The 22,939-nt window shown below is 41.3% G+C and overlaps 1 protein-coding gene across 1 annotated transcript in view; it reads left to right on the top strand.

Annotated features, from left to right (window-relative positions):
- The first annotated feature begins 4,542 nt into the window (after positions 1 to 4,542).
- Positions 4,543 to 22,939, top strand: part of Soga3 (SOGA family member 3) — a 41,541-nt gene continuing 23,144 nt past the window's right edge. Inside the window, exons 1-3 of the mRNA XM_052169575.1 lie at positions 4,543 to 5,640; positions 6,104 to 6,328; positions 8,170 to 8,328. Coding sequence (XP_052025535.1) covers positions 4,543 to 5,640; positions 6,104 to 6,328; positions 8,170 to 8,328 — 1,482 coding nt within the window. The remainder of the gene's footprint in view (positions 5,641 to 6,103; positions 6,329 to 8,169; positions 8,329 to 22,939) is intronic.

Below are 22,939 nucleotides of genomic sequence, written 5' to 3'. Positions count from 1 at the left end.
GACATGTCCCTATTATTGGCATTCATCCCATATTGCCATGGCTGACAGCACTGAGACTGCACAATCCTAAAGTAGAACACTATCCTCTTGGGCACATAAACTATGATGTAAGCATTCTTGATTTTATTAGATGTTCACAGAATAAAAGCTATTGTTGGCATGGAAATAAACACTGAACTGGATATGTCTAAGCAAGTTTTCAGGCAAGCAGAACTCTGTTTTGTGTTTCTAGATTACTTTTATAAGACTGCTTTATTTATTAAGATTAGCCTAAGAGATATTTTATCCATTTTATTTGTTTTCATTGAGTGGGTTTCAATGTATTTTCATTGATATGAATCTTAATTTTTTAAAAAAAATATTGAAATTGAGGAAGTTGAACATGGTCCTCCACAACTTCCTGTGTTCAGGAAGCAGGTGCATTTGAGGCCACCCAAGCTGAGCTCCAGGTTACCTAGTGCTACATACTGAGACCTGCCTCCAAAGGAAAAAATCGTGTGCACGTGAGTGCGCGCGCGTACACACACACACACAGAGTACTGCAATTTATATTGTGGTACATAATGAGGAACTGTTCAACACAAACTCAAAATAATGTGTAACATTGTGGCTTCACTTTGTTATTCTAATCAACGATGCGAGTCCTATCGTAGAAATCATAGGATTCACTTTTATAGCTTTCCACATATTCAAGAATAAGAACAATATCTCGTTTACCTCAACTGTTGCCAATATGTTTGAGTCTTCTCAGCACAGAGATGGTTTCTCTATTTTCTTTGTCTCGCCAGCACCTTGGACAGTGCTGGCCACAAACCACTCCACAGCAACAGTTTGACAGCCTAAATTATTTCCTTGTGATACTTGAGGTACACATTACCTGGGTTTAAATATGCTTCCATTTCAGTGCTTCATTGCAAATTACCCCAAATAGTCATTTCACTTTTAAGACAGGATTTAGTTAAAAACGAAGTTTCTTGCTCTAAAATTAATACTAGATTAGATACACTGTTGCAGTCTTTGCCCCCACAAAACCACCACAATGAAGTAAAAAAAGTTTAATGTCTCAAAAATGCCCTTTAAAGACAGATTTATGTATTCTGACCTGCAAACTTACAAGGAAATTTCTATGGGTTGAAGGAGGTCTCTCGAGTCTACTCTCTGAAATAAAATTGGGAGGAAAAAGAAGAAAATTCCCCTCAAACATTAAGAGTATTATTACTGTGATTCAATATGGATAAATGTAAACTGGGAACGCATTTTTCTTAATTCACTGTCAAATGATTATTTATTGATACATTCGTCCTGACTACTATTACATGCACAACAGTATATAAAAAAAAGTGGACCCCCGAAATTACCAATTTGTTTTCACTGAAAAAAAATTGACCTTCATTGAGGAGAGGGAGAAATATGGTTCCCAGTGCTACTTAAATGTCAGCAAACATCCCTGGAAGCGTATATTTATTCAGTTTGCTTTAAATTAGTCATTTCTTCTTATCTTCTCAAGAACCCTTTGTTTGTGGGATGGCGGGTCTGAAGAGCTTTGTCTATTCGCGGAAATGCCATCCCAGGACTCCGCCCGAGCTGGGGGTGGGGAAGGAGCCGCGCGTGGGGAGATCGACTGAGCATTAAAGTGAGTGAACAAAGAGAGGTCCCGGAAGCGCGCGCCAGCGCTGCTCAGAGCTGCATCTAGAGACTCCGCTGGGTCTGGCTGAGGGTGCAGGCTGCTCCAACCAGCCTCACAAGGAAAAGAGCTCAAGTAAATAATTGATGGAGATTGATCCGACCTGAGACAGAGCTTTGCAGGAAACCAATGCATCCGATTTTAAGCGGTCTTGGAGTCTTCTGCCAAGTACAGGAAATGGAAATGGAGAGAGGAATCTGATGAGCCAGGCTGCTAATTCTGCATCTCGGGCGTGGCCCTGACCTTTTTGCCTTTTTGCCTCCCACCCGCTACTTCCCCGGTTCCCCATCCTTCTCTTTCCTCTTTAAGCAACTACTCCAGTTACTTCTCTCCTGTCCTCCCTTCGATCCCGCCCTCTTTCCAGCCCAGTCCGGTGAGGTCAGCTCATGAATACCGCTGCACTTCCTGGGGAGAGTCTGGCACAGCTTGGCACCCCGGGGATTGCCTGCTGCATTTGCAGCCCCACCAGCCAAGCACCGAAGGCTGGGAATCAACTCCCAGAGCTCTGAGTCTTTGTGGTTATCGCCTTTGTTCGGAGAAACCGAGTGGGTGTGGATTCAGTGCAAGCAAGCGTGCCCAGCGAGAAATTCGCCTATAGCCCTACGAAGTTGAACTTTCTCTGAAAGATAGAAAAATAAACTCGGAGGTCTCCGGAAGACCAGGAAGAAGGCAGTGCTGTTGGTTTGCATCAACTTCCTGGAAGCCAAAGCCACTACAGAGAAGTGAGATCTGGATTTCTAAAGAGATGACGATGAGAAACGGGGTGGGTCCTGGGACAGATAGGATTTGAGATGAAAAGGATTGGTTTGGACCTTGCTATAATTGCTTGGATGGAGATTTCCACTGCGGAAAGCTTTGAGATACAGTGCCTTGTTACTTTGTCAGGGAACTAGTGACAGACACTAGGTTCCTTAGATTGTGGAGTTAATTAATGGAACCCAAGCCTTCTTTGAGGTTATAGTCTGGGCGGGTCAGGCTTCAGCTCATGGCTTTCTGAGTTCCCGCATGGTTCTACTGAGTTAAATATAACTTTGTGTTGTCAGTATAATTAGGTTGGCTGGCCCGCATTCGTCTGACCCACCATAAAGTAGGCCAGACTTTTTAGCAGAGGGTAACTTTGTTTCTCCTTCTGAAGTAGTCTTTACTTATCTTTGTATTACAAAGGGAGTTGAAAAGAGATTACAGAGGGAGAAAGGAAGGTGGCGGAGTTTTGGGCACCTTTCTTCTATGAAAGGACAAATGATTACATCCTCAAAGAAGATACTTACAACAGACAAGGAGCATAATGAGAGGAAGTCATGTCTCCTAAAAGCTGTGTGTGTGTGTGTGTGTGTGTGTGTGTGTGTGTGTGTGTGTGTGTGTGAAAGAGAACATTTGTTTAGTCTCAATCTTCCTGTGCTTTACTGGTAAATAAGGTTCTCCTGGAAAGAGGCCAAATGAACTAGCTGTCGGAACCACTAGTAAGGAAAATCCACAAGGCTTTTCTGTTCTCTAGTTTAAAGTGGTATGTTTATATTAGAAAGCTAACACAATGTCTCTTACCACCATAAAGGAAGACATACAGCCTTTTGGTTTCATAGTGTCCCATTGTTCTGTTTCAGCATTTGGCTCCATAGGAATGAGTGAGCATTTTAACATTTTTAAATTTAAATTTTATTTTATGCATATGGGTGTTTTGCCTGAGTGCATATTTGTGTGCCACATATGGGCCTGGTGCCCAGGGATGACAGAAGAGTGTGTCAGGTCCCCTGGAACTGAAGGTACAGAAAGCTGTGAGATGTCACTTGAGTGCTTGGAGCAGACCCTGTGTCCTCTAGAAGAACATCCAATGTTATTAACTACTCTGCTATTTCTCTGGGCCCACGAGTGGGCATTTTAAAGCTTACAGTCAGTCTATTATACACTATCTAAAGAGATGGCTCAGAATAAAACTGTTTTCTGTGTTGTATTTGCAACTCAGGCCTCAATAAATGCAGAACAAGAAGAATTGAGTGTAAATTCATCACTAAAACTTCACAGCCTGTAGATAAAGCTCTTCATCAAAATTTTCAACATATATTTTTAAGCTACTAAAATAATCTCTTTGGGATTGTCAGTGACTGGATTTTATACCTAATTCTTAGTATCAGCTTTTTCTTGAGCCTGGGATTGAATTATACTCATTTTTTACTTGTTTGTGTGTGTTCCATTCTAAAGGAAGTTGGCTAAATTTTTCTAAAGACATTAAGGGCTGAGGATAAATGGGAAAACTATCTTTTATTCATGGTAAATTGTCTCCAGGATCTTACATCTTAACCTTGTTTCTTTAATTGGCAATTGGGAATACTAATTAAATAAAACTCGCCCCCCAACACACACACACACACACACACACACACACACACACAACTAGGTTTGATGTCGAAGGAAGTCGTTAAACAACTATAATATCTAAATATGAAGCCTCTTCCACATTTCATCCCCCCTCCCCCATTTCCTCCTCATTTCTCCCTCATTTCTTTCTGAATCTGTGCCTCACCCTTCCCTGGTAGAGGTTACCTAGGGAGTGCAAGTTTTAGCTGCCTTCAAATCCATTTGGCTGAGATGGAGTAAGATGGAGACAGCATCACTTTGAGCAAAGTTGGAACTTACAGCTCTGAATATTTTACCTAGTCAAAAGCTTCCATCAACGTTTGATTTCCGAATCTGATAATTCTCTCTAGTTTCTCTTGCACTTCAACAGTGTAAACATACTGTATAATTTTCTTTCTTTTATTTCCATCCCAGCTTGCACAGGAAGGTTGGTGGCAGAAAGAAGAGAAGATGATCTAGAGATGGACGCTTCCAAGTGGCATCCAGTGGGTTCTTTCTAAATTGCCATGAGTCAGCCACCGTCCGGGGGCGCTGCCCCAGCAGCAACCTCAGCTTCTGCCTCCGCCGCAGCCACCGAGGCTCGCATGCACCCGGAGGGCAGCAGCAGAAAGCAGCAGCGAGCTCAATCACCCGCTAGGCCTAGGGATAATTCTCTTCGACAGACCACCGGCGCCACGCGGTCCCCGCTTGGGGTCGGCCCTAAACTCAATTCTGTTCGGCAGCAGCAGCTGGTGCAGCAGCAACAGCAGGGTAACAAGATAACAGGTCGGGGCACCTCCGGGACGGGCTCTAGAGGATTCGGAGGCGGGGCGGAAAAGGCGTCTCCCTCGGTACCCAAAGGGGCTGCTCCCGGAGCTGTCCAGCCCGCGCCTGGTGCTGAAGGGTCCCCCGCGGCGATCCTGGCCTCTGTGAGCTGCAGGAGGTCCGGACAGCCCGAGGAGCCACCCCGGGAGATAGAATCGGGGCCTTCGAAAGTCGGGGAACCCCCTCTGCTCGGGGGAATAGGAGGGGGCGGGGAAGGAGGAGGAGCCGGTGGTGGCCCGGGGGACCGGGAGGGGGGCGCTCCGCAGCCGCCGCCGCCGCCCAGGGGTTGGCGAGGAAAAGGCGTCCGCGCATCGCAGAGGGGTAGCAGCGGCGGGGAGGGAGTCTCCCCTTCGCCACCCACCGCTGGTACGAGCAGAACCCCCGGCCCAGGAAGCAGAAACTCTGGTAGCGGCAGCGCAGGGAGCGGCAGCGGTGGTGGAGGGAGCTACTGGAAGGAGGGATGTCTGCAGTCTGAGCTCATCCAGTTTCATCTCAAGAAGGAGCGGGCGGCGGCGGCGGCGGCCGCAGCTCAGATGCACACTAAAAACGGTGGCGGCGGTAGCCGCGGTTCCCCAGTCTCCGGCGCTCCTGCCATCTGTGAGCCCCTTGGGGTCCCCTCCTCCTCCCCAATGGCGGCTGCAGCCGAGGGCCCCCAGCAGAGCGCAGAGGGCAGCGGCAGCGGCGGGGCCATGCAGGCGGCGGCTCCCCCTTCGTCCCAGCCGCATTCGCAGCAGCTCCAAGAGCAAGAAGATATGCAGGAGGAGATGGAGAAGCTACGGGAGGAGAACGAGACTCTCAAGGTGAGAAAGAGAGGGGTGGGACCCGAATGGGGGAGGGGAGGTGTGGGGCCTCTGATGATTAGGGCGTTTCCCGGCAGGTTTGGAAGGCTGCTAACCTTTTAGGACCACAGGAAGGGAGGGAAACTAGGAAGATGGGGGAGGGCGGGGGTGGTCCATGGCCTGCTCCTAATTATAATCGGAACTAATATCAATATCGTTGTGCTTAAAACTAAATCTAGGCCTTCGTTTACCCAATTACCATGATTTGCCCCACTTTCTCACTGGCAGGGAGAGCTAAAGTAATAGAAAGAAAGACGGGCCTAAACTAGGCCTGGTTTGTAGGTTTTTGCTATCAGCTCCCTGCCACTCCTGTCTGGTGCAGAGGGCGGCAATAAAACTAGGAATCGGGAGTAGGGATGGGATGTACAAGGTGCGGATCTGAGTGGCAAGACTGGTTGGGACCCATGACCTGTCACTTTCTCAGAACGAGATCGATGAGCTGAGGACCGAGATGGATGAGATGAGGGATACTTTCTTCGAGGAGGATGCCTGTCAGCTGCAGGAAATGCGCCATGAGTTGGAGAGAGCCAACAAAAACTGTCGGATTCTGCAGTACCGCCTCCGCAAAGCCGAGCGCAAAAGGCTCCGCTACGCGCAGACTGGGGAAATTGATGGCGAGCTGTTGCGCAGCCTGGAGCAGGATCTCAAGGTCTGCCGCGGGGTGGGGGTAGTGTGGGGTGGGGGTGGGGCGCGAGGGCAAGGGCCAGGGCGCGTGAGGGTCTATGGGTGGAGACTTCGGAGGGCTCTTTGCATTGAAAGGTCCTTCACTGAAGGATGGCAAAGGGATTTAGTTCCCAAGCGTTCACCACAAAATCTCAGCATCTGGGAATGGAAGGAAATATTCAGTTTAGTGGGAGGAGGGTCTCCTGGAAGAAACTCTATCCGAAGTAGTAAGAGGGCACCTCCCTCCTGGGCTGAAACAAGGCCATGAAAGCACAGGCTCTACAGGGCCTGGACTCCAGAGGTCTGGCTTCCGGTGATGCACTTCCTGTGAAAGCCATGTGCAATCAGACATTCAGGAGTAGCCCTGTGGATTCCTGTGGAGCACTGACATCCAGAATAGGGACAACAATGAGGAAATAGTTACGGTCTCTTTCTCAGCTTTTTGCCAGGACTCTTTCCCATCAGCACTCATCACGTCTATAACTCCAGAAATGCAGCCTGTCTAAACAAGAAGCCATTTGAAGGAGGAGAGCAAATCAGAGGAAAACACCTTGTTTTGAAATGAAGTTGCCCATTCAGAATCTATCCCAGAGGACAGACTACCAGACAGCTCAGAGCTTGCAGTAGACTCCTTCATGGGGTGCTCTGTCTTCATTTTGAAAACAGGCAGACTTACGAAGCAAGCTGGACACCACCATTGACAACTAAATATACTTTAACGGTATAACTTCATTGATATGCAAGTAGAGTTAATTACCCTGGACGTGTTTCAAAGAATGCTCTTGGCAAACATGAAAGTCTTTGCTCCGTTCTTTTGGTTTGCTTTGGAATACGTCATGATTCATCAGAAGATGTAGCATTGTTACATATAATATTGACTGATTTTGAGGAAAACTTGAGGTAGAGACTATAAAAGGAGCTACTTAATAAGTGCACAAATGGTACTTTTTGTTATTTTGCCCATATGTATGTCTGTGCCCCACATTAGTACCTGGTGCCCTTGGAAGCCAGAAAAGGCCATAGCATCTAAAAATTGAACAAAGAGCCCTCTAGAAAAGCCTTCAGTGCTCTTTTCTTTTTCTTTTCTTTACTTTACTTTTCTTTCTTTCTTTCTTTCTTTTTCTTTTTTTTTCTTTTTTGAGACAGGGTTTCTCTGTATAGACCTCCCAGAGTGCTGGAATTACAGGCTTGCGTCACCACTGCCCTGCTAGCATTCAGTGCTCTTAACCACTTAGCTACCTCTCCAACCACAACCAACAGCACTGTTTACATAACTTCTGTGCATACACATGGGCTTTGTAAAGTTGGTGTAAAAATGCATACTAGTGAAACAAGAGGGAATCTCAAAAACTAGAATGTTCCTAAACCTAAGTACTTGGAACTAGCCAGAATAAGGCAAAGAGTGAGCCTGACTACCCAGAAGTTAAAACTGTCTTTCTCCTTGTCTCAGTGGCAGCCAGAGTGGTAGCATGTAGCTCATGGTGTCACTGTAAAACTAAAGCAGATATCTTAAATCTGTCTACAACTGAGCGTGAAATAAAACGCATACCACTCTGAGGTAGGGAAGTTAAGGGACGAAGTCGGCCCAGACTGTTAATCGTACACCCTTGAGCGTCTTCTTTAATACTTCCTCCCTCTACAAAGCAGGTAGAGCAGTAGTATCTATTGCATGTGAGTGCTGTGAGAATTAAGTGATTGCTGTAGGTGAATGGCTTAGAGGTGAGGTATTGGGAACATTGTCACATAGGAAGTACTCTGGAAATACCGGCTCTTAATGTCTTCAATAGGAATAAATTGTACTTTTTCTTTATAAACACATCATTTTAGGTTGCAAAGGATGTATCCGTGAGACTTCACCACGAATTGGAAAATGTGGAAGAAAAAAGGACAACAACAGAAGACGAAAATGAGAAACTGAGGCAGCAGCTTATAGAAGTTGAAATCGCAAAGCAAGCCTTACAGAACGAACTGGAAAAAATGAAGGAGGTTAGTATCTGGTTATTTCAGGGTTAACTTTATTAGTTCCCCCTTTAGGACAGAATCTCAAGGATGGACATCACCGATAAAGTTGTTCTTTCCTAATTACAACGTGCCATCCCACTCAATAAAGTGAAGAGTTCATTCTAACAAGTGCTGAGTAAAGAAAACACTCTGGCCTGGATTTTCATTTAACTCACTGTGTGCTACAAGCGGCTACAAGCTGCTTGTGTTATTGGAATGTGTGAATCAGCTGCATTAAATATTACACACACGATAGAAAAAGATAAGGATTAAGTGATGATTTTGTTAGTTGAGGGGAACAGTTTTGTGAGATTATTCTGTGTTCCTAGAACAATAAAGTTCTGGAATGGGCAGGGCTGTAAAAGCCGTTCAGTTTATTCCAACCATTACTTGGGTTTGTCTACAACAAAATCTCCCAAATTGTTTAGTGCTTAGAATACTATCCTGAAACTCTTCCATACCAGCCAATTCAATCCCATCAGAGTTCTGGTGAAAGGGTTTCTTTGTTTCCAGTTGAGACCTACACAATTTTACCTCAAAGTGATTCATCTTGGTTCTGTCTTTTAGGGTGCAGGATTTAATGTTCTCTTTTTTTCATGTTGGCACTATGAATGTCCCTGCTTTATTTACCATCCTTCTTCTGAAAGAATAATGATATAGAAATAAATGGAGAAGAAACAAAAATAAATCTATCAATAAGTAATTAGAGTCATGACGAACACACTCACTGAACTAAAAGCATTTATATACTACTTGAGTTATTGGCAGTGTAATGTGTAAATAGTATGAGTGAAAATCAGTGAAAGCAGAAATGGTCTACTTGGATATATAGAATTCTAGAGAAAACCTTAGTCTTTGAATGTACTGACTATTGACCCCTCATGTGTCTGCCATTCACAGTAAAAATATCAGCAGTGTCGTTAAGAATCTATAAGTGTAGGAAATCTGAAATATTATGTTAGTGGAGCAAACTATTCTTTGTGTTCTTTGTGTTCACTTATATTACCTTAACTTTCAACACCTCTTTATTTTTTTTAAAAAAATATTTCATTCTTTAATTTTTTGAGATAGGATCACTTTGTGGGGGTCTGAAACTTTCTACATAGTCTAGGTCGGCCTCAGGCATCAGTCTCTGCTTCCCAAGGTCTGAGATTGCAGATGTGTGTCACCTACACTTTACCTAAACATCTTTTTAAGGAAAGTACTATTTTTGAGATATGTGTCTTGGCCACCAATTTAGAATGCCTCTGTGTTACAGCAGAAAAATACAGAGATTGAGAATCACACAACATGTTTTCATCAGTAACTAATGGGGTGACCTTGAAAGGCTTCTAACTTCTACTTTTCTCTACTTATTCTAAACTGTAAAGATCATTTCAAATCTCTCCTCCTTGGATGTATTTTATCATGCGTCCCAGAGCACTGCCATTTAGAGAACAGCACATACCTTTTTCCCCCTGAAGTTATAAAGTCAAACATGAAATTAGTGTATGCATAAGTATGTATTGTCTTAAGCAATAATGCACAGGTAAAGAATTTCAAAGCTTTATTGTGTTTCTGGGGAAGGAGGGAATGAAGTAGGTTTAAATTTCAAGGACTGCATTCATAAAATACCAGATAGTTTACTTTCTCACTATCCTGGAGGCCAAAGGTGCAAGGGCAAGGTTTCATCTGGCCTAAGCCTCCCTCCTTAGACTGTTGATAGTCAACTTCATGTCCCATGGCAGCCTCCCTACAGCTACCAAGAAGGTAGCTAACAGGGTCTGTGTGCATGCCCCACCTCACTCACTATACTCTCTCTCTCTCTCTCTCTCTCTCTCTCTCTGTGTGTGTGTGTGTGTGTGTGTGTACATTGTATAGATATTTGTGGAAGTCAGAGGTCAACCTTAGATGGAATTTCTCGTTTCTCAGAATCTGTCCACCTTGTTATTGAGACAGGCTTTCTCACTGCCAAGGACTAGTCTAGGCTGTCTGGCCAGGAAGCTCCCGCGATCTATGTCACTCTTCCTCCTCAGGGCAAGGTTTGCAGACATGCATACCACACTCAGGCTTACCATGTGATGCTAAGAATATAACTCAGGTACTCAGGTTTGCAAGGCAATCACCTTAGTGTCTAACATATTTCTCCAACGCCCAATACTTCCTATTTAAAATCATATTAAAGTTTACACTTCTTTACTTTCAATTGATTACCTTTGTAAAAACATTATTTACAAATAATTTCCTCCAACCTAGCAATCATCTCCTAACTGGGGAGTAAGATTTTAACATGCATTTGAAGAAGGTAAAGAAAGATCACATGATCGCTTAGTGTGGTCAAGTGAGAGTCCAGTGTCGTTCTCATGAGGCCTCTTCCTGTTTATATGTGATTTTCCCCCTTTGGGAGGGAGCACTTCCTAGTCTCTCTCAACACCTTCAAAAACATTCAAGTAAAAGCAAACCTTACTTGATTGCCAGAGATAAAAGAGAAATATCTTGCAATTTGGTGTCATGTGAACATTTCTCAAGTGGATATTCTGAAACTTGTGTTTAAGAATGGCTTAACTCAGGGAACCTGATGGAGATGCAGGCAGAAGAGCTGTAATAGTGGAACAGGATTGCAACCCCATTAGACGAACAACATAGGCTGGCCTGACTACCCAGCTCTCCCAAAGTCTAGACCACTAACCAAGGAGTGTACCTGGAGGGATCCATGACTCCAGATACATATGTAGCAGAGGACGGCCTTGCCGGCCAGTAGGAGGGGAGGCCGTTGGTCCCAGTGAGGTTGGATGCCCCAGAGTAGGGGGATGTTGGAGGGGTTGGGCCGGGTAAGGGAGCACTCTCTTACAGGCAAAAGGGAAAGAGGAGGACAGATGTGGGATGGGGGGTTGGTGGAGGGGTAACTGGGAAGTGGGATATCTTTTGTGATATAAACTAATGAAATGATTAATAAAAAAAAAAGGCTTAAGTTGAGGAATTGAGAGATGGCTCAGGGCATGAAATATTCACTGGATAAGCATGAGGACATGAGTTCAGATCCCCAGCACTGCTGTAAAACCAAGCAGGCCATGACATTTTTCATGCATCTGTAACTCCAGTAATCGGGGACGCAAATTCAGATTGTGTCAGGCTTGGAGACAAGTGCCTTTATCTCCTAAGACACCTTATCAGCCTGGAACTCAGTTTTAACATTATGCTCTTTGATGATAAAAAAGTTATTATTTCAAATACCTTATTTGGATAAGATGTTTCTAACTTTTAAACTATGTTTCTTACAGGTTTCTTTCTTTCTGCAAGATAGTAGCTTCCTTTTTTATTATGTGTGGGGTCCATATATTTATGCTCACGTGCATGTAGGTGCATTCGCCTGCATTTGTGTGTGCATGGAGGTCAAAGGTCATCGGGTATTTCCCCTTCTTGATCTCTAGCTTAAATTTTGAAAGAGTGTCTCTCGCTGAATCTGGATGGAACTCACTCTTTTGCCCAGACTGTCAGAGGCAGGAGGGCTCTGAGGTTCCTTCCACAAGTGCTGAGATTGCAGTTATGTGCTGCCATGCTCGGCTTTTATGTAGATGCTGGAGATTTGAAATCAGGTTGCTCAGCAGACACTTTAGTCACTGGACAATCTCCCAGCCCAGGACATTAGCTTTTAAAAATACCTTTATACACAGATAAATAGTATTAGAAAATGTGCACTGAGGGGAGGGAAGAAAAGTTGATATTAGGGAAATACGCATATGACATATGGAAATGTAGAGAATACTAAATGTGATAAGGAAAAATAAAAAAACTATCAGGCGGGCAAGATCATCTGCACCAGGCTGACCTCAGAGTGTCAGGAAAAAGCACCTGTAAGAAACGTAGTTTAAAAGTCAGAAACATCTTATTCAAATAAGGTATTTGGAATAATAATGTTTTTATCATCTAAGAGAACAACGATAAAGCTGAGCTCCAGGCTGGAAAGGTGTCTTAGGAGATAAGGGCACAATCTGAATTTGAGTCCCAGTAACTCACATCTTAAAAAGGGGAGGACCAACTCCCTAAAACTGGCCCCTGAGTTCCACATGTGGGTTATGACATCCACCCTAAATAAATAAAATGAATAAAAAGATAGATAAATGAAGCAATAATGAAAGTAAACAATTATAAAATGGAGCTATTAGCCACCATCTTTCTTTTTTGTAAAGTGAAGATATTTAAATCCTTACTGAAAATTAACCATGTGAACTAGAAGCCTTTTGTGTCACTCTGCCCACAGAGAAAAACAAAACTGTGTCAAATTCTGGTGAAAAGACACTAGTAATAGAGTAAAATCGTGAAATGTTAAATAGAAGCAGTATTCTAACCCTAAGATTTTAGCTGCATGTGTATAAATTCTGTATAAATTCTAAACAGTGCTCCTAAGAGCAATAAACCATCTGCTAGAGTTTGGAACCGTTTGCTAAAACTTTAACTAGCTTCGGGGGTATTGACCAATGGCTCTCAGAGCTGGTGGCTGCACACAGTCCCATGCACCTGCATACTTCCATCTGCTTGTTGTCTCCCTCTGAGAGGTTGGAGTGCACACTTGGGATTAAGAACTGAGAAGAAGCAGGATGAGGGTAATTGGTTTAAGCTCTTGCAATTTGTTCCTTATATTGAAACAGCTGATATTCTGCCAACTGTAAGCAGGAGGGACCTCTTAAAATTCTGCCTTCCAACCTTAATAGCATTCTCATCCCCATTATGAAACATCGATTTGCCTGTGGCAGTATGTCTTCTTCCTGGAGTAAAATGCTTTTACCTTTCTATAACCAAGAGAAAGTGGCAGGCTGACGTTCAGCATTATAAAGCATCCTGGCAATATAGAGTTCTCTGAAAGTTATTGCACACAAACAGAGAGCTCTGTCACGATTGGTTTATGCACACATAAGATCAAGTTAGGGATTTTAGGAGACACTGTATATGTTCTCTGGGTTGGATGAGACCCTGTGAAAGCAGTTCCTTCCCTTCATGGAGTTTTCCTGCTGCTATTAGAGGTAGCATCATTTTTGGTGCTTCAAAGATTCTTAACTTCATCATGAGAGAGGAGAACTTCCTAAGTCATTTTTAATGGCCACTGTTTTGAAAACAGTTCATGATAGAAACTTGAAGGAAAGTCATTTAAAGAAGAACAAAAGAAATGAACTAATGGTGTGCAGTGTTTGCTGCATCTTTACATTTCAGAACCTCTGTTATCTTTGTTGTCTCTTCTCTCAGTCTTACATAAGAAGCTTAGAGAAAATAATTTTCTTAAAATCTTCCAGTTTTGGCTCTAGAAGACGCTTAACTGCCCAGCTGCAAGAGCATCATCTACCTTGGGGACTTTTCTGTGTGTTTGGTTTATATATCCTATCTATTATAATGAGCGTTCATCCTAGAACACAGAAATAATAAGCGCTATAAATTTTAGCAGAAGCATCACTGTTCTTTTAGTAAGTGTGATCATAGCCATATATCTGATGATTTTAACACACGGGGCATTATAATAGATAAGTTTATGCCCTATATGTTTACAATAAAATTAGGTTCTGCTATAATTGGTTTTGGTAAGTCATGTTTACCTAAGTTATACGATGAAGAAAGCAATTCTAACTGACAAATCACTGACAGGATAGCCCATGATGCAGTTTTAATGGGGGAATTCATCAACATGTGATTTGTTTTTTTCTGCTTGTTTTGGTGGCTTGTTAAAATGAGGACAATGTGGGCCTCTGAAAGGTCTCATTGGTTAGGAGCACCGGCTGCATTTGCAGAGGATTTGGGTTTAATTCCCAGCACGCACATAATGTCCACAATCACCTATAACTCCAGTTGCAAGGATTTCACTGTACCTCAAAGACAAAGGTCTTCTGCACATGGTGCACATACACACGCATACTCACACACACACACACACACACACACACATACATATACACATACACATAAAATAAATACCTTTCACACTTAACGTTGTTGAAGTGCCCATTATTTTTAAACACATGAGTTCTTTTTCTAATCACAGTGAATAAGTTGTTGAACATAGAAGTCTATGCTGGGGAAGCATAGTCTTCCACAAAGCTACTCTTTGCTGTCAATGCGTCTTTTGTTTTTGTTGTTATTGTACTTTGTTTGTTTTGTCCTCTTATGCGTATGCACATGCTCAAGTCGTAGCACCAAGCAGAGGTCAGAGGACCACTCATGAGCATTGATTTTCTTTCTACCACGTGGGGCCCAAGGATGGAACTTCTGCCATCCGGTTTGGCAGTAGGTGCCTTTACCTGCTGAGTCAAGTCCCACCCTTGTAAACAAATTCTCAAAACTATATTTATTGAGGAATTATCAACTTTACTGAATCTTTTGAATGAAATCACCTATGTAGTAGCGTATACTCAGAGGAAATTTCCAAACTTGGTCTCAGTCAAGTGAGTCTTTTCCTAGTTGTCAAGCAGAAGCAATGTTTGTTCTTAGATAAGAACAGTACAGTATTGTATGATTATACTGAATATTTCAGTTATATTTTGTATTTATATATAAATTACAGAATTTATGTGTAAAAGTTATGACTATTTACAGAAAAATACAGGTCAGCACTAACCCCACATCTCTAAGCATACACCAACAGTGGATCAATTTCCAGCTCCTTTTTTGGTTGAAGTTTTAATCGTATATATGGGAAACAGTAAAGTTTTGTGTAAACACAATGTTTATGGACTAATGGCATGACTCAGCGGCAAAGCAGTTACTCCTTGTGCACAAGATCCAAACATCACAGAAAGGGAACGACTAGGAAGGGAGGAAAGGGCAAGGGAAAGGGAGAGAGAAGGGAAAGGGAGGGGAAGGCATGGGAGGGGAGGGGAGGAAGGAGGGGGAGGGGAGAGAAGGGGAGGAGAAAGGAATTTCACCTGATTCAGCACACTCTTTGTGAACGCTCCACCACTTTCTATCTAAAATCCCCATCGACCTGAATGTTTAAAAACATAATAGGTGACCTTACGAGATGGCTCAGTGCTTAAGAGCACCGACTGTTCTTCCAAGAGGTCCTGAGTTCAATTCCCAGCAATCACATGGTAGTTCATAACCATATATAATGGAATCCAATGCCTTCTTTTGGAATGTCTGAAGACATACTCACAATAAATAAATAAATAAATAAATAAATAAATAAATAAATAAATAAATAAATAAATAAAATTTTTAAAAAATTGAAGTTCAAAACAAAAAAGGCTAGAGTTTGGGGGAAAAAAACATAATGGACATCATCATGCAATAGCTGTGTTTGAAGATACGCTGAATAAAAGATGTATTTATGAGCCCCAACTCTCTGTTTCAGACCAGTTTGATACATTCTAAGAGCCCTGAGCTGTGCTTTGCATGACCCACCCCTGAGAGGGCAAGTCAGCAGTTTGGCTATAGAAAAAACTCATTACAATAACTAATATGTTTATAGTTGAAGGCTGTTTACAGCTCTGACTTCTACATCCAGGTTGTTTTTTATAGGTAAATTATAAGTATCACGAAAAAGCTTGAAACAAAGGTTTAAAAACAAAAGTTCAGAGAAGATGAAAGTAAGCTTCACCCAAGGGATATGCACGGTGTGAGATGACTCTGAGTTTAGTAGCAATAAAAAAAAAAAAAAGGAGAAAAGTTGAAAGGACTTCTTTCCCAGCCATGGCCAGATTTGGAAGCAACATTTAGGTGCTAAGAACTGTTGATTGTTTTACATAGACTTGATTATAGCCAGTATGGATGGATGAGCTTTCTAGACAATGCTCGCTGTAGGCTCCATGATCCTTAAATTAGGAAATAAAAGTTTTAAGAAAATAAAATCAGGTATCTTCTTATGACTCACTAACTTGAGTATGATTGATTAGAAAAATGCATATGTTCTGGACTCTGGAAACCACATTTCTTATGACAAATACCTGAACTTTATAGAGCTAGATCTCTTTATTCATAAGCACACAAGTTAAACTGAGTATTCTCAAAAAGTCCTTATAAATGCCCCTTTATAAAGAGGGCCTCTTATATTTTGTCAGCTATACATCTATATTCTCCTTGGAGGTACTATGATCATTGGCAAAGCTGAATCTATTTCTGAGTTAGTGACTTTGCTGTGACAAAGCATCCAACAGAAAATCACTTAAGGGAAGAGTGGTTGACTTTTGGCCTATGCTTCTAGGGAATACAGTCTGCAATGGGAGCTCAGGTTGGCAGGTCACAGCGCATCTATAATCAGAAAAAAAGAGAGTAATGGCTGCTCATGCTCATCTTAACGTTCTCCTTTTTATCCAGTTCAGGACCATAGTTAAGGTGTGGCTTCTCAGCCCAACCGAATCTAGATAATTCCTCACAGGTGTGTCTAGGGCTTGCCTTCTAGGTTTGTATGTATAACAAACATACACTTTATATAAAATAAAATGAGCCTCTATTAAGAATCTCAGTCATTATCTATTGAATTCCAAGTCTATAACTAAGACCTACATAGTATAGGTGGTGCCTTTAGACTTTTGGTCAATATTATGGTCTGGATAATGGTCATGGTCCCCCACAGGCTCATGACTGAATGCTTCATCCATGATTGACAATGTTATTTGAGGGAATCTGGAAATGTCAGAGAGCTTAAGCCTGGCAGGAAAAATTAGGTAAGGGGGAAATTATGTTTCAAAGTGATCCATGGTTCTCAGCCACCTCCTCCTCACGTGCTACTCTTCGTGTGCATAAGACTAAAAGTTTCCTGAGCCACACACTTCGCTTCCATGATGTTCCCCAAGCATACCTAGCAAAGCATCCATGAGCTGAGCACTCTGACAGTATAAACTCCAAAAAATCTTCCCTCTCTGGACCTGCTTCTATAGGATATTTTGTCACAGAAAATAACGGGCAGTAATTAACAGTATTGTTCTCTACTGTATCCACTTACCATGGTCAGTCTTGCCACCAAAAATTGCTTTTTGTGTATTACTAGAATGGTCAGAATGTAACATATTGTATATCTTTAATCCTTTTGGATATATACAAAACCCATACAATTTTGATTTTAATTTAACAAGCATGAACTACTATTATATATGCATGTATGTGTATATATACATATATACATAAAATATATATTTATAAGAACCATCAAATATTGTCATCATGGAGATAGCTGTGCACTCAAGTTAATTATTTTATGGAATAAAATAATTATGAAAATGATAATTTTTCAAGACAGGGTTTCTCTGTGTAGCCCTGGCTGTCCTGGAACTCACTCTGTAGACCAGGCTGGCCTCAAATTCAGAAATCCACCTGCCTCTGCCTCCCAAGTACTGGGATTAAAGACATGTGCCACCATTCCCTCTCTGTGAATAATAATTTTTAGTGGCTGGTGCCTTGGCAGCTAATTATTATACCAAATTATTTGATGTTCATGATCTCAGAAGATTTTCATAAGAACTTCCAGTTTGAGTTCTCTGAGATCAAAGTCCAGACCTGTTTTTTTCCTTATAGATTAATCAACACCCAGTTTGATATCAAGATATCGACAACTTAACCATCTTTGTTTGTAATATGATAACTTGTATTTCATAGTTGTTATCTCTTTTTGTTATTGTTGTTTTGAGACCATGTTTTATATACCCTAGGCTGCCTTTAAACTCACTGTGTAGCTGAGGATGCCCTTGAGCTTCTGATCCTCCTATTTTCAGTTCTTAAGTGCCAGGATTAAAAACATGTAATAATCAGCCTGCTTATACTTAATTTTAACATCTATTTCCCACATGTTGTACTATAAATTCCCTCAGACTTGGTTGAGTTTATCTTCATTATTGAGCAACCAGAGAAAAGCCTGACACAAACTTGATGAACAATAAGTAATTATGAATAACAAAAATTATAAAATTATAATTAGGAGAGATATTTGTTTTTTGGATTAAAAAAACAAAACTGAAAAAAAAAATAACGTCAGAACAGTGAATCAAAACACAACTGTTTCTATGGAGCCTAATACGATTAAACAGGATGAGAGGGGAGCTGGTGGATAAATGCAGCCTCACCTCTTTGCTCTTCGCATGTGAAAAACAGAGTAAAGTGCTGCTCATCAAATGTGCTAGAGCGCAAGGTGTGCGAGGTTGTTCTGGAGTGTTATTGACTCCACAGCTAAAGCCTTAGTTCTGTGAATTTAAGACCATATTTCTATTAACGTGATGCACGGATTCCATATTCGTAAAACCGGGGGCTAAAGAGGAGAGTCTTGATGCCATAGGAACATCTTGTTATCTGTTGAAATCAGAGTTCACTTGGTTCTTTGGTCCCTTAAAAAATCCACGCTGCTTTGGATCAGATAATACACAATTTCATTGTGTATTGGGGAGTATTTTCTAAATCAAATATCCTATTGTTTTGTTGATTTTTATATTTGACTGCATTTTAAGAGATATACAATTATTTATTTGACCTTCTAAAATATAATTTAATTTTTTTTTTACATTCTATGGTCATTTAAAGTGATCTTTATAACAGACGGTAAATGACATTTTAAGATGACATTTGAAGATGCCATTAAGCTTCCCTCCTGACATTTTCCATTTTATACTTACATATTTCAGTTAATAGAGCCATTTATATTCAGCACAATTCAACTTAGAAACACTGAAAATAAAAAATTCAAATTATTCTGTGTTCATCTGCTGCTTGGATCAGTTGTTTCCAATGGTCCAACCAGTTAATCACAAAGGCCCAATACCCCATAAAATTATCTCTGTTATATATTTTCTCCAGAGTTTCCTGTAATCCTATTGGCCAAGAACCTTACATTTTAGCATAAATAATTAGACAGCCCATTTGCATTGCATTGCATTGCTAAATATTGATCAGTTTGTATGAAGGTATATCCTTCGCCTCCTTGCAAATGGAAGAAAAAATTCAGACCATCATCCATTTATTCAAACTTAGGCAAACCTCACATGGAAGGTATTCTCATCCACAGATATAGCTGTCAGAGGTGCAGTTATGTGTGAATGAAAATAATTGTATTTTATAGGGACTGTATTGGTAGTTATCCTGTTTTTAATTCTACTGCTATTAACTCTAACAATTTTGGTTTCTTGTAACATATATGTATGTAATTTTCAGCTTTCTTAATTACTGAACTCAAAAATGAAGTGAGGAATTTAAAAGTCAGTTCATTCAGACCCTGAGACCATAGGCTAGACTTCATTAATACAAAGAGAAACCTAAGCTAAGCTAGCTAGTGCTAAATTCTTCACTGTTAGAGTACATGGCTTCAGTTTCAAGCCGTCTTTGCATTCATATGCCGTTATATAGCCATCTAAATATCCTATGTTTGTACTTAATGGCTTTCAACCACATTATCTGTATAACTGAACTGTAAACAATAATGTTGCATTTGTTTTCCGGAAAAACTAAGGGACATTATCTCTTCTGGGACTCTGACTTTTAAAAGTTGTCATTGGTAAACATCGTGCAGAATTAGTATCCTGAAATTATTGAACTAAAAACAATGGTTCTCTTATTACTGATTCTATTTTGTTTTAGCTCTGGGATTGTGTTGTAATAAGCAAATATGAGTTTATTGATGGATGCAGGGTTAGAAGAATCAAGCACGGCTTGGCAGGCATTTGGAGAAGACCAACAGCACATTAACACCATTGCCATTCTGATAGATGATTGATTGATAGATATAGATGGATGAACAGATAGATGTATGGATGGATAGATGTATGTATGTATGTATGTATGTATGTATGTATGTATAGGTGGGTGGGTGGATGGATGGATAGATGGGTGGGTGGATGGATGGATGGATAGATGGGTGGGTGGGTGGATGGATGGGTGGATGGATGGGTGGATGGATGGATGGATGGATAGGTGGGTCGATGGATGGATGGATGGATGGATGGATGGATGGATGGATGGATAGGTGGGTGGGTGGGTGGATGGATGGATAGATGGATGGATGGATGGATGGGTGGGTGGGTGGGTGGGTGGATGGATGGATGGATGGATGGATGGATGGATGGATGGATAGACAGATGATAGGATGAGCAATCTGTGGAAACAGCATTACAGATGTAGTGGCAGCTGACTTATGGAGTGTCTACCTGGTAGTATCTGTTGACTGATTAAAGGGGACTTGGTTTTTATGTAGTATTGAAAGGTTCAAGACATGAGAAATCCCCTGCATCACATCACCTCCCACCTTCTTTTTTTCTTTAAATATTTTTATTTTCTATATTCTTTGTTTACATTCCAAATGATTTCCCCTTTCCCGGATCTCCTCTCCCCATATGTCCCATAAACCTTCTTCTCTCCATCCATTCTCCAATGACCTCCCTCCTATTTTTTTCTGTCTTTATATTCCCCTCCAATGCTAGATCAATCCTTTCCAGAATCAGAACCTTCTCATACTTCTTCATGGGAGTCATTTGTTATGCGATTTGTGCTTTGGGTATTCAGGGCTTCTGGGCTAATTAATATCCACTTATCAGAGATTGCATTCCATGTGTATTCTTTTGTGACTGGGTTACCTCACTTAGGATGATATTTTCCAGATCAAACCATTTGCCTAAAAATTTTGTGAATTCATTGTTTCTAATTGCTGAGTAGTATTCCATTGTGTAAATATACTACAATTTCTGTATCCATTCCTTCTTTGAGGGGCATCTGGGTTCTTACCAGCTTCTGGCTATTATAAATAAGGCTGCTATGAACATAATGGAGCATGTGTCTTTATTGCATGCTGGGGAATCCTTTGGGTATATGCCCAGGAGAGGTATAGCAGGGTCCTCTGGAAGTGTCATGTCCAGTTTTCTGAGGAACCGCCAGACTGATTTCCAAAGTGGTTGTACCATCTTACAGCCCCACCAGCAGTGGAGGAGTGTTCCTCTTTCTCCACATCCTCGCCAACACCTGCTGTCTCCTGAGTTTTTGACCTTAGCCATTCTGACTGGTATAAGGTGAAATCTCAGGGTTGTTTTGATTTGCATTTCCCTAATGACTAATGATGTTGAGCACTTCTTAAGGTGCCTCTCGGACATCCGAATTTCTTCAGGTGAAAATTCTTTGTTTAGATCTGTACCCCATTTTTAATAGGGTTATTTGGTTCCCTGGGGTCTAACTTCTTGAGTTCTTTGTATATATTGGATATTAGCCCTCTATCAGATGTAGGGTTGGTGAATATCCTTTCCCAATTTGATGGTTGCGTTTTGTCCTTTTAACAGTGTCCTTTGCCTTACAGAAACTTTGTAATTTTATGAGGTCCCATTTATCAATTCTTGATCTTAGAGCATAAGCTATTGGTGATCTGTTCAGGAACTTGTCTCCCGTGCCCATGTCCTCTAGGGTCTTCCCCAGTTTCTTTTCTATTAGTTTCAGTGTGTCTGGTTTTGCATGGAGGTCCTTGATCCACTTGGAGTGAAGTTTAGTACAGGGAGATAAGAATGGATCAATTCCCATTCTTCTGCATGCTGACCTCCAATTGAACCAGCGCCATTTGTTGAAAAGGCTATCTTTTTTCCTCTGGATGTTTTTGGCACCTTTGTCAAAGATCAAGTGACCATAGGTGTGTGGGTTCATTTCTGGATCTTCAGTTCTATTCCATTGGTCCACTTGTCTGTCACTGTACCAGTACCATGAAGTTTTTAAAACTATTGCTCTGTAGTATTGCTTGAAGTCAGGGATACTGATTCCCCCAGAATTTCTTTTGTTGTTGAGAACAGTTTTAGCTATCCTGGGTTTTTTGTTATTCCAGATGAATTTGAGAATTGCTTTTTCTAACTCTGTGAAGAACTGAGTTGGGATTTTGATAGGGATTGCATTGAATCTGTAGATTGCTTTTGGCAAGATGGCCATTTTAACTATATTAATCCTGCCAATCCACGAGCATGGCAGATTTTTCCATTTTCTGAGGTCTTCTTCGATTTCCTTCTTCAGAGACCTGAAGTTCTTGTCATATAGATCTTTCACTTGTTTGGTTAGAGTCACACCAAGATACTTATATTGTTTGTGGCTATTGTGAAGGGTGTCATTTCCCTAACTTCTTCCTCAGCCTGCTTATCCTTTGAGTATAGGAAGGCAACTGATTTGCGTGAGTTGATTTTATAACCAGCCACTTTGCTGAAGTTGTTTATCAGCTGTAGGAGTTCTCTGGTGGAGGTTTTAGGGTCACTTAAGTAGACTATCATGTCATCTGCAAATAGAGATAATTTCACTTCTTCCTTTCCAATTTGTATCCCCTTGACCTCCTTATGTTGTCTAATTGCTCTAGCTAGAACTTCAAGTACTATATTGAAAAGATATGGAGAGAGAGGACAGCCTTGTCTAGTCCCTGATTTTAGTGGGATTGCTTCAAGTTTCTCTCCATTTTGTTTGATGTTGGCTACCGGTTTGCTGTATATTGCTTTAACGATGTTTAGGTATGGGCCTTGAATTCCTGTTCTTTCAAAGACTTTTAGCATGAAAGGATGCTGAATTTTGTCAAAGGCTTTTTCTGCATCTAATGAGATGATCATATGGTTTTTTTCTTTGAGTTTGTTTATGTAGTGGATAGCATTGATTGATTTTCTTATATTGAACCATCCCTGCATCCCTGGGATGAAGCCTACTTGATCAT

The sequence above is a fragment of the Apodemus sylvaticus genome, chromosome 23 (assembly GCF_947179515.1).
Source record: "Apodemus sylvaticus chromosome 23, mApoSyl1.1, whole genome shotgun sequence".
Classification (NCBI taxonomy): domain Eukaryota; kingdom Metazoa; phylum Chordata; class Mammalia; order Rodentia; family Muridae; genus Apodemus; species Apodemus sylvaticus.
Note: the sequence above shows the minus strand (reverse complement) of the source record. Positions and strands in the feature narration are given on the sequence as shown.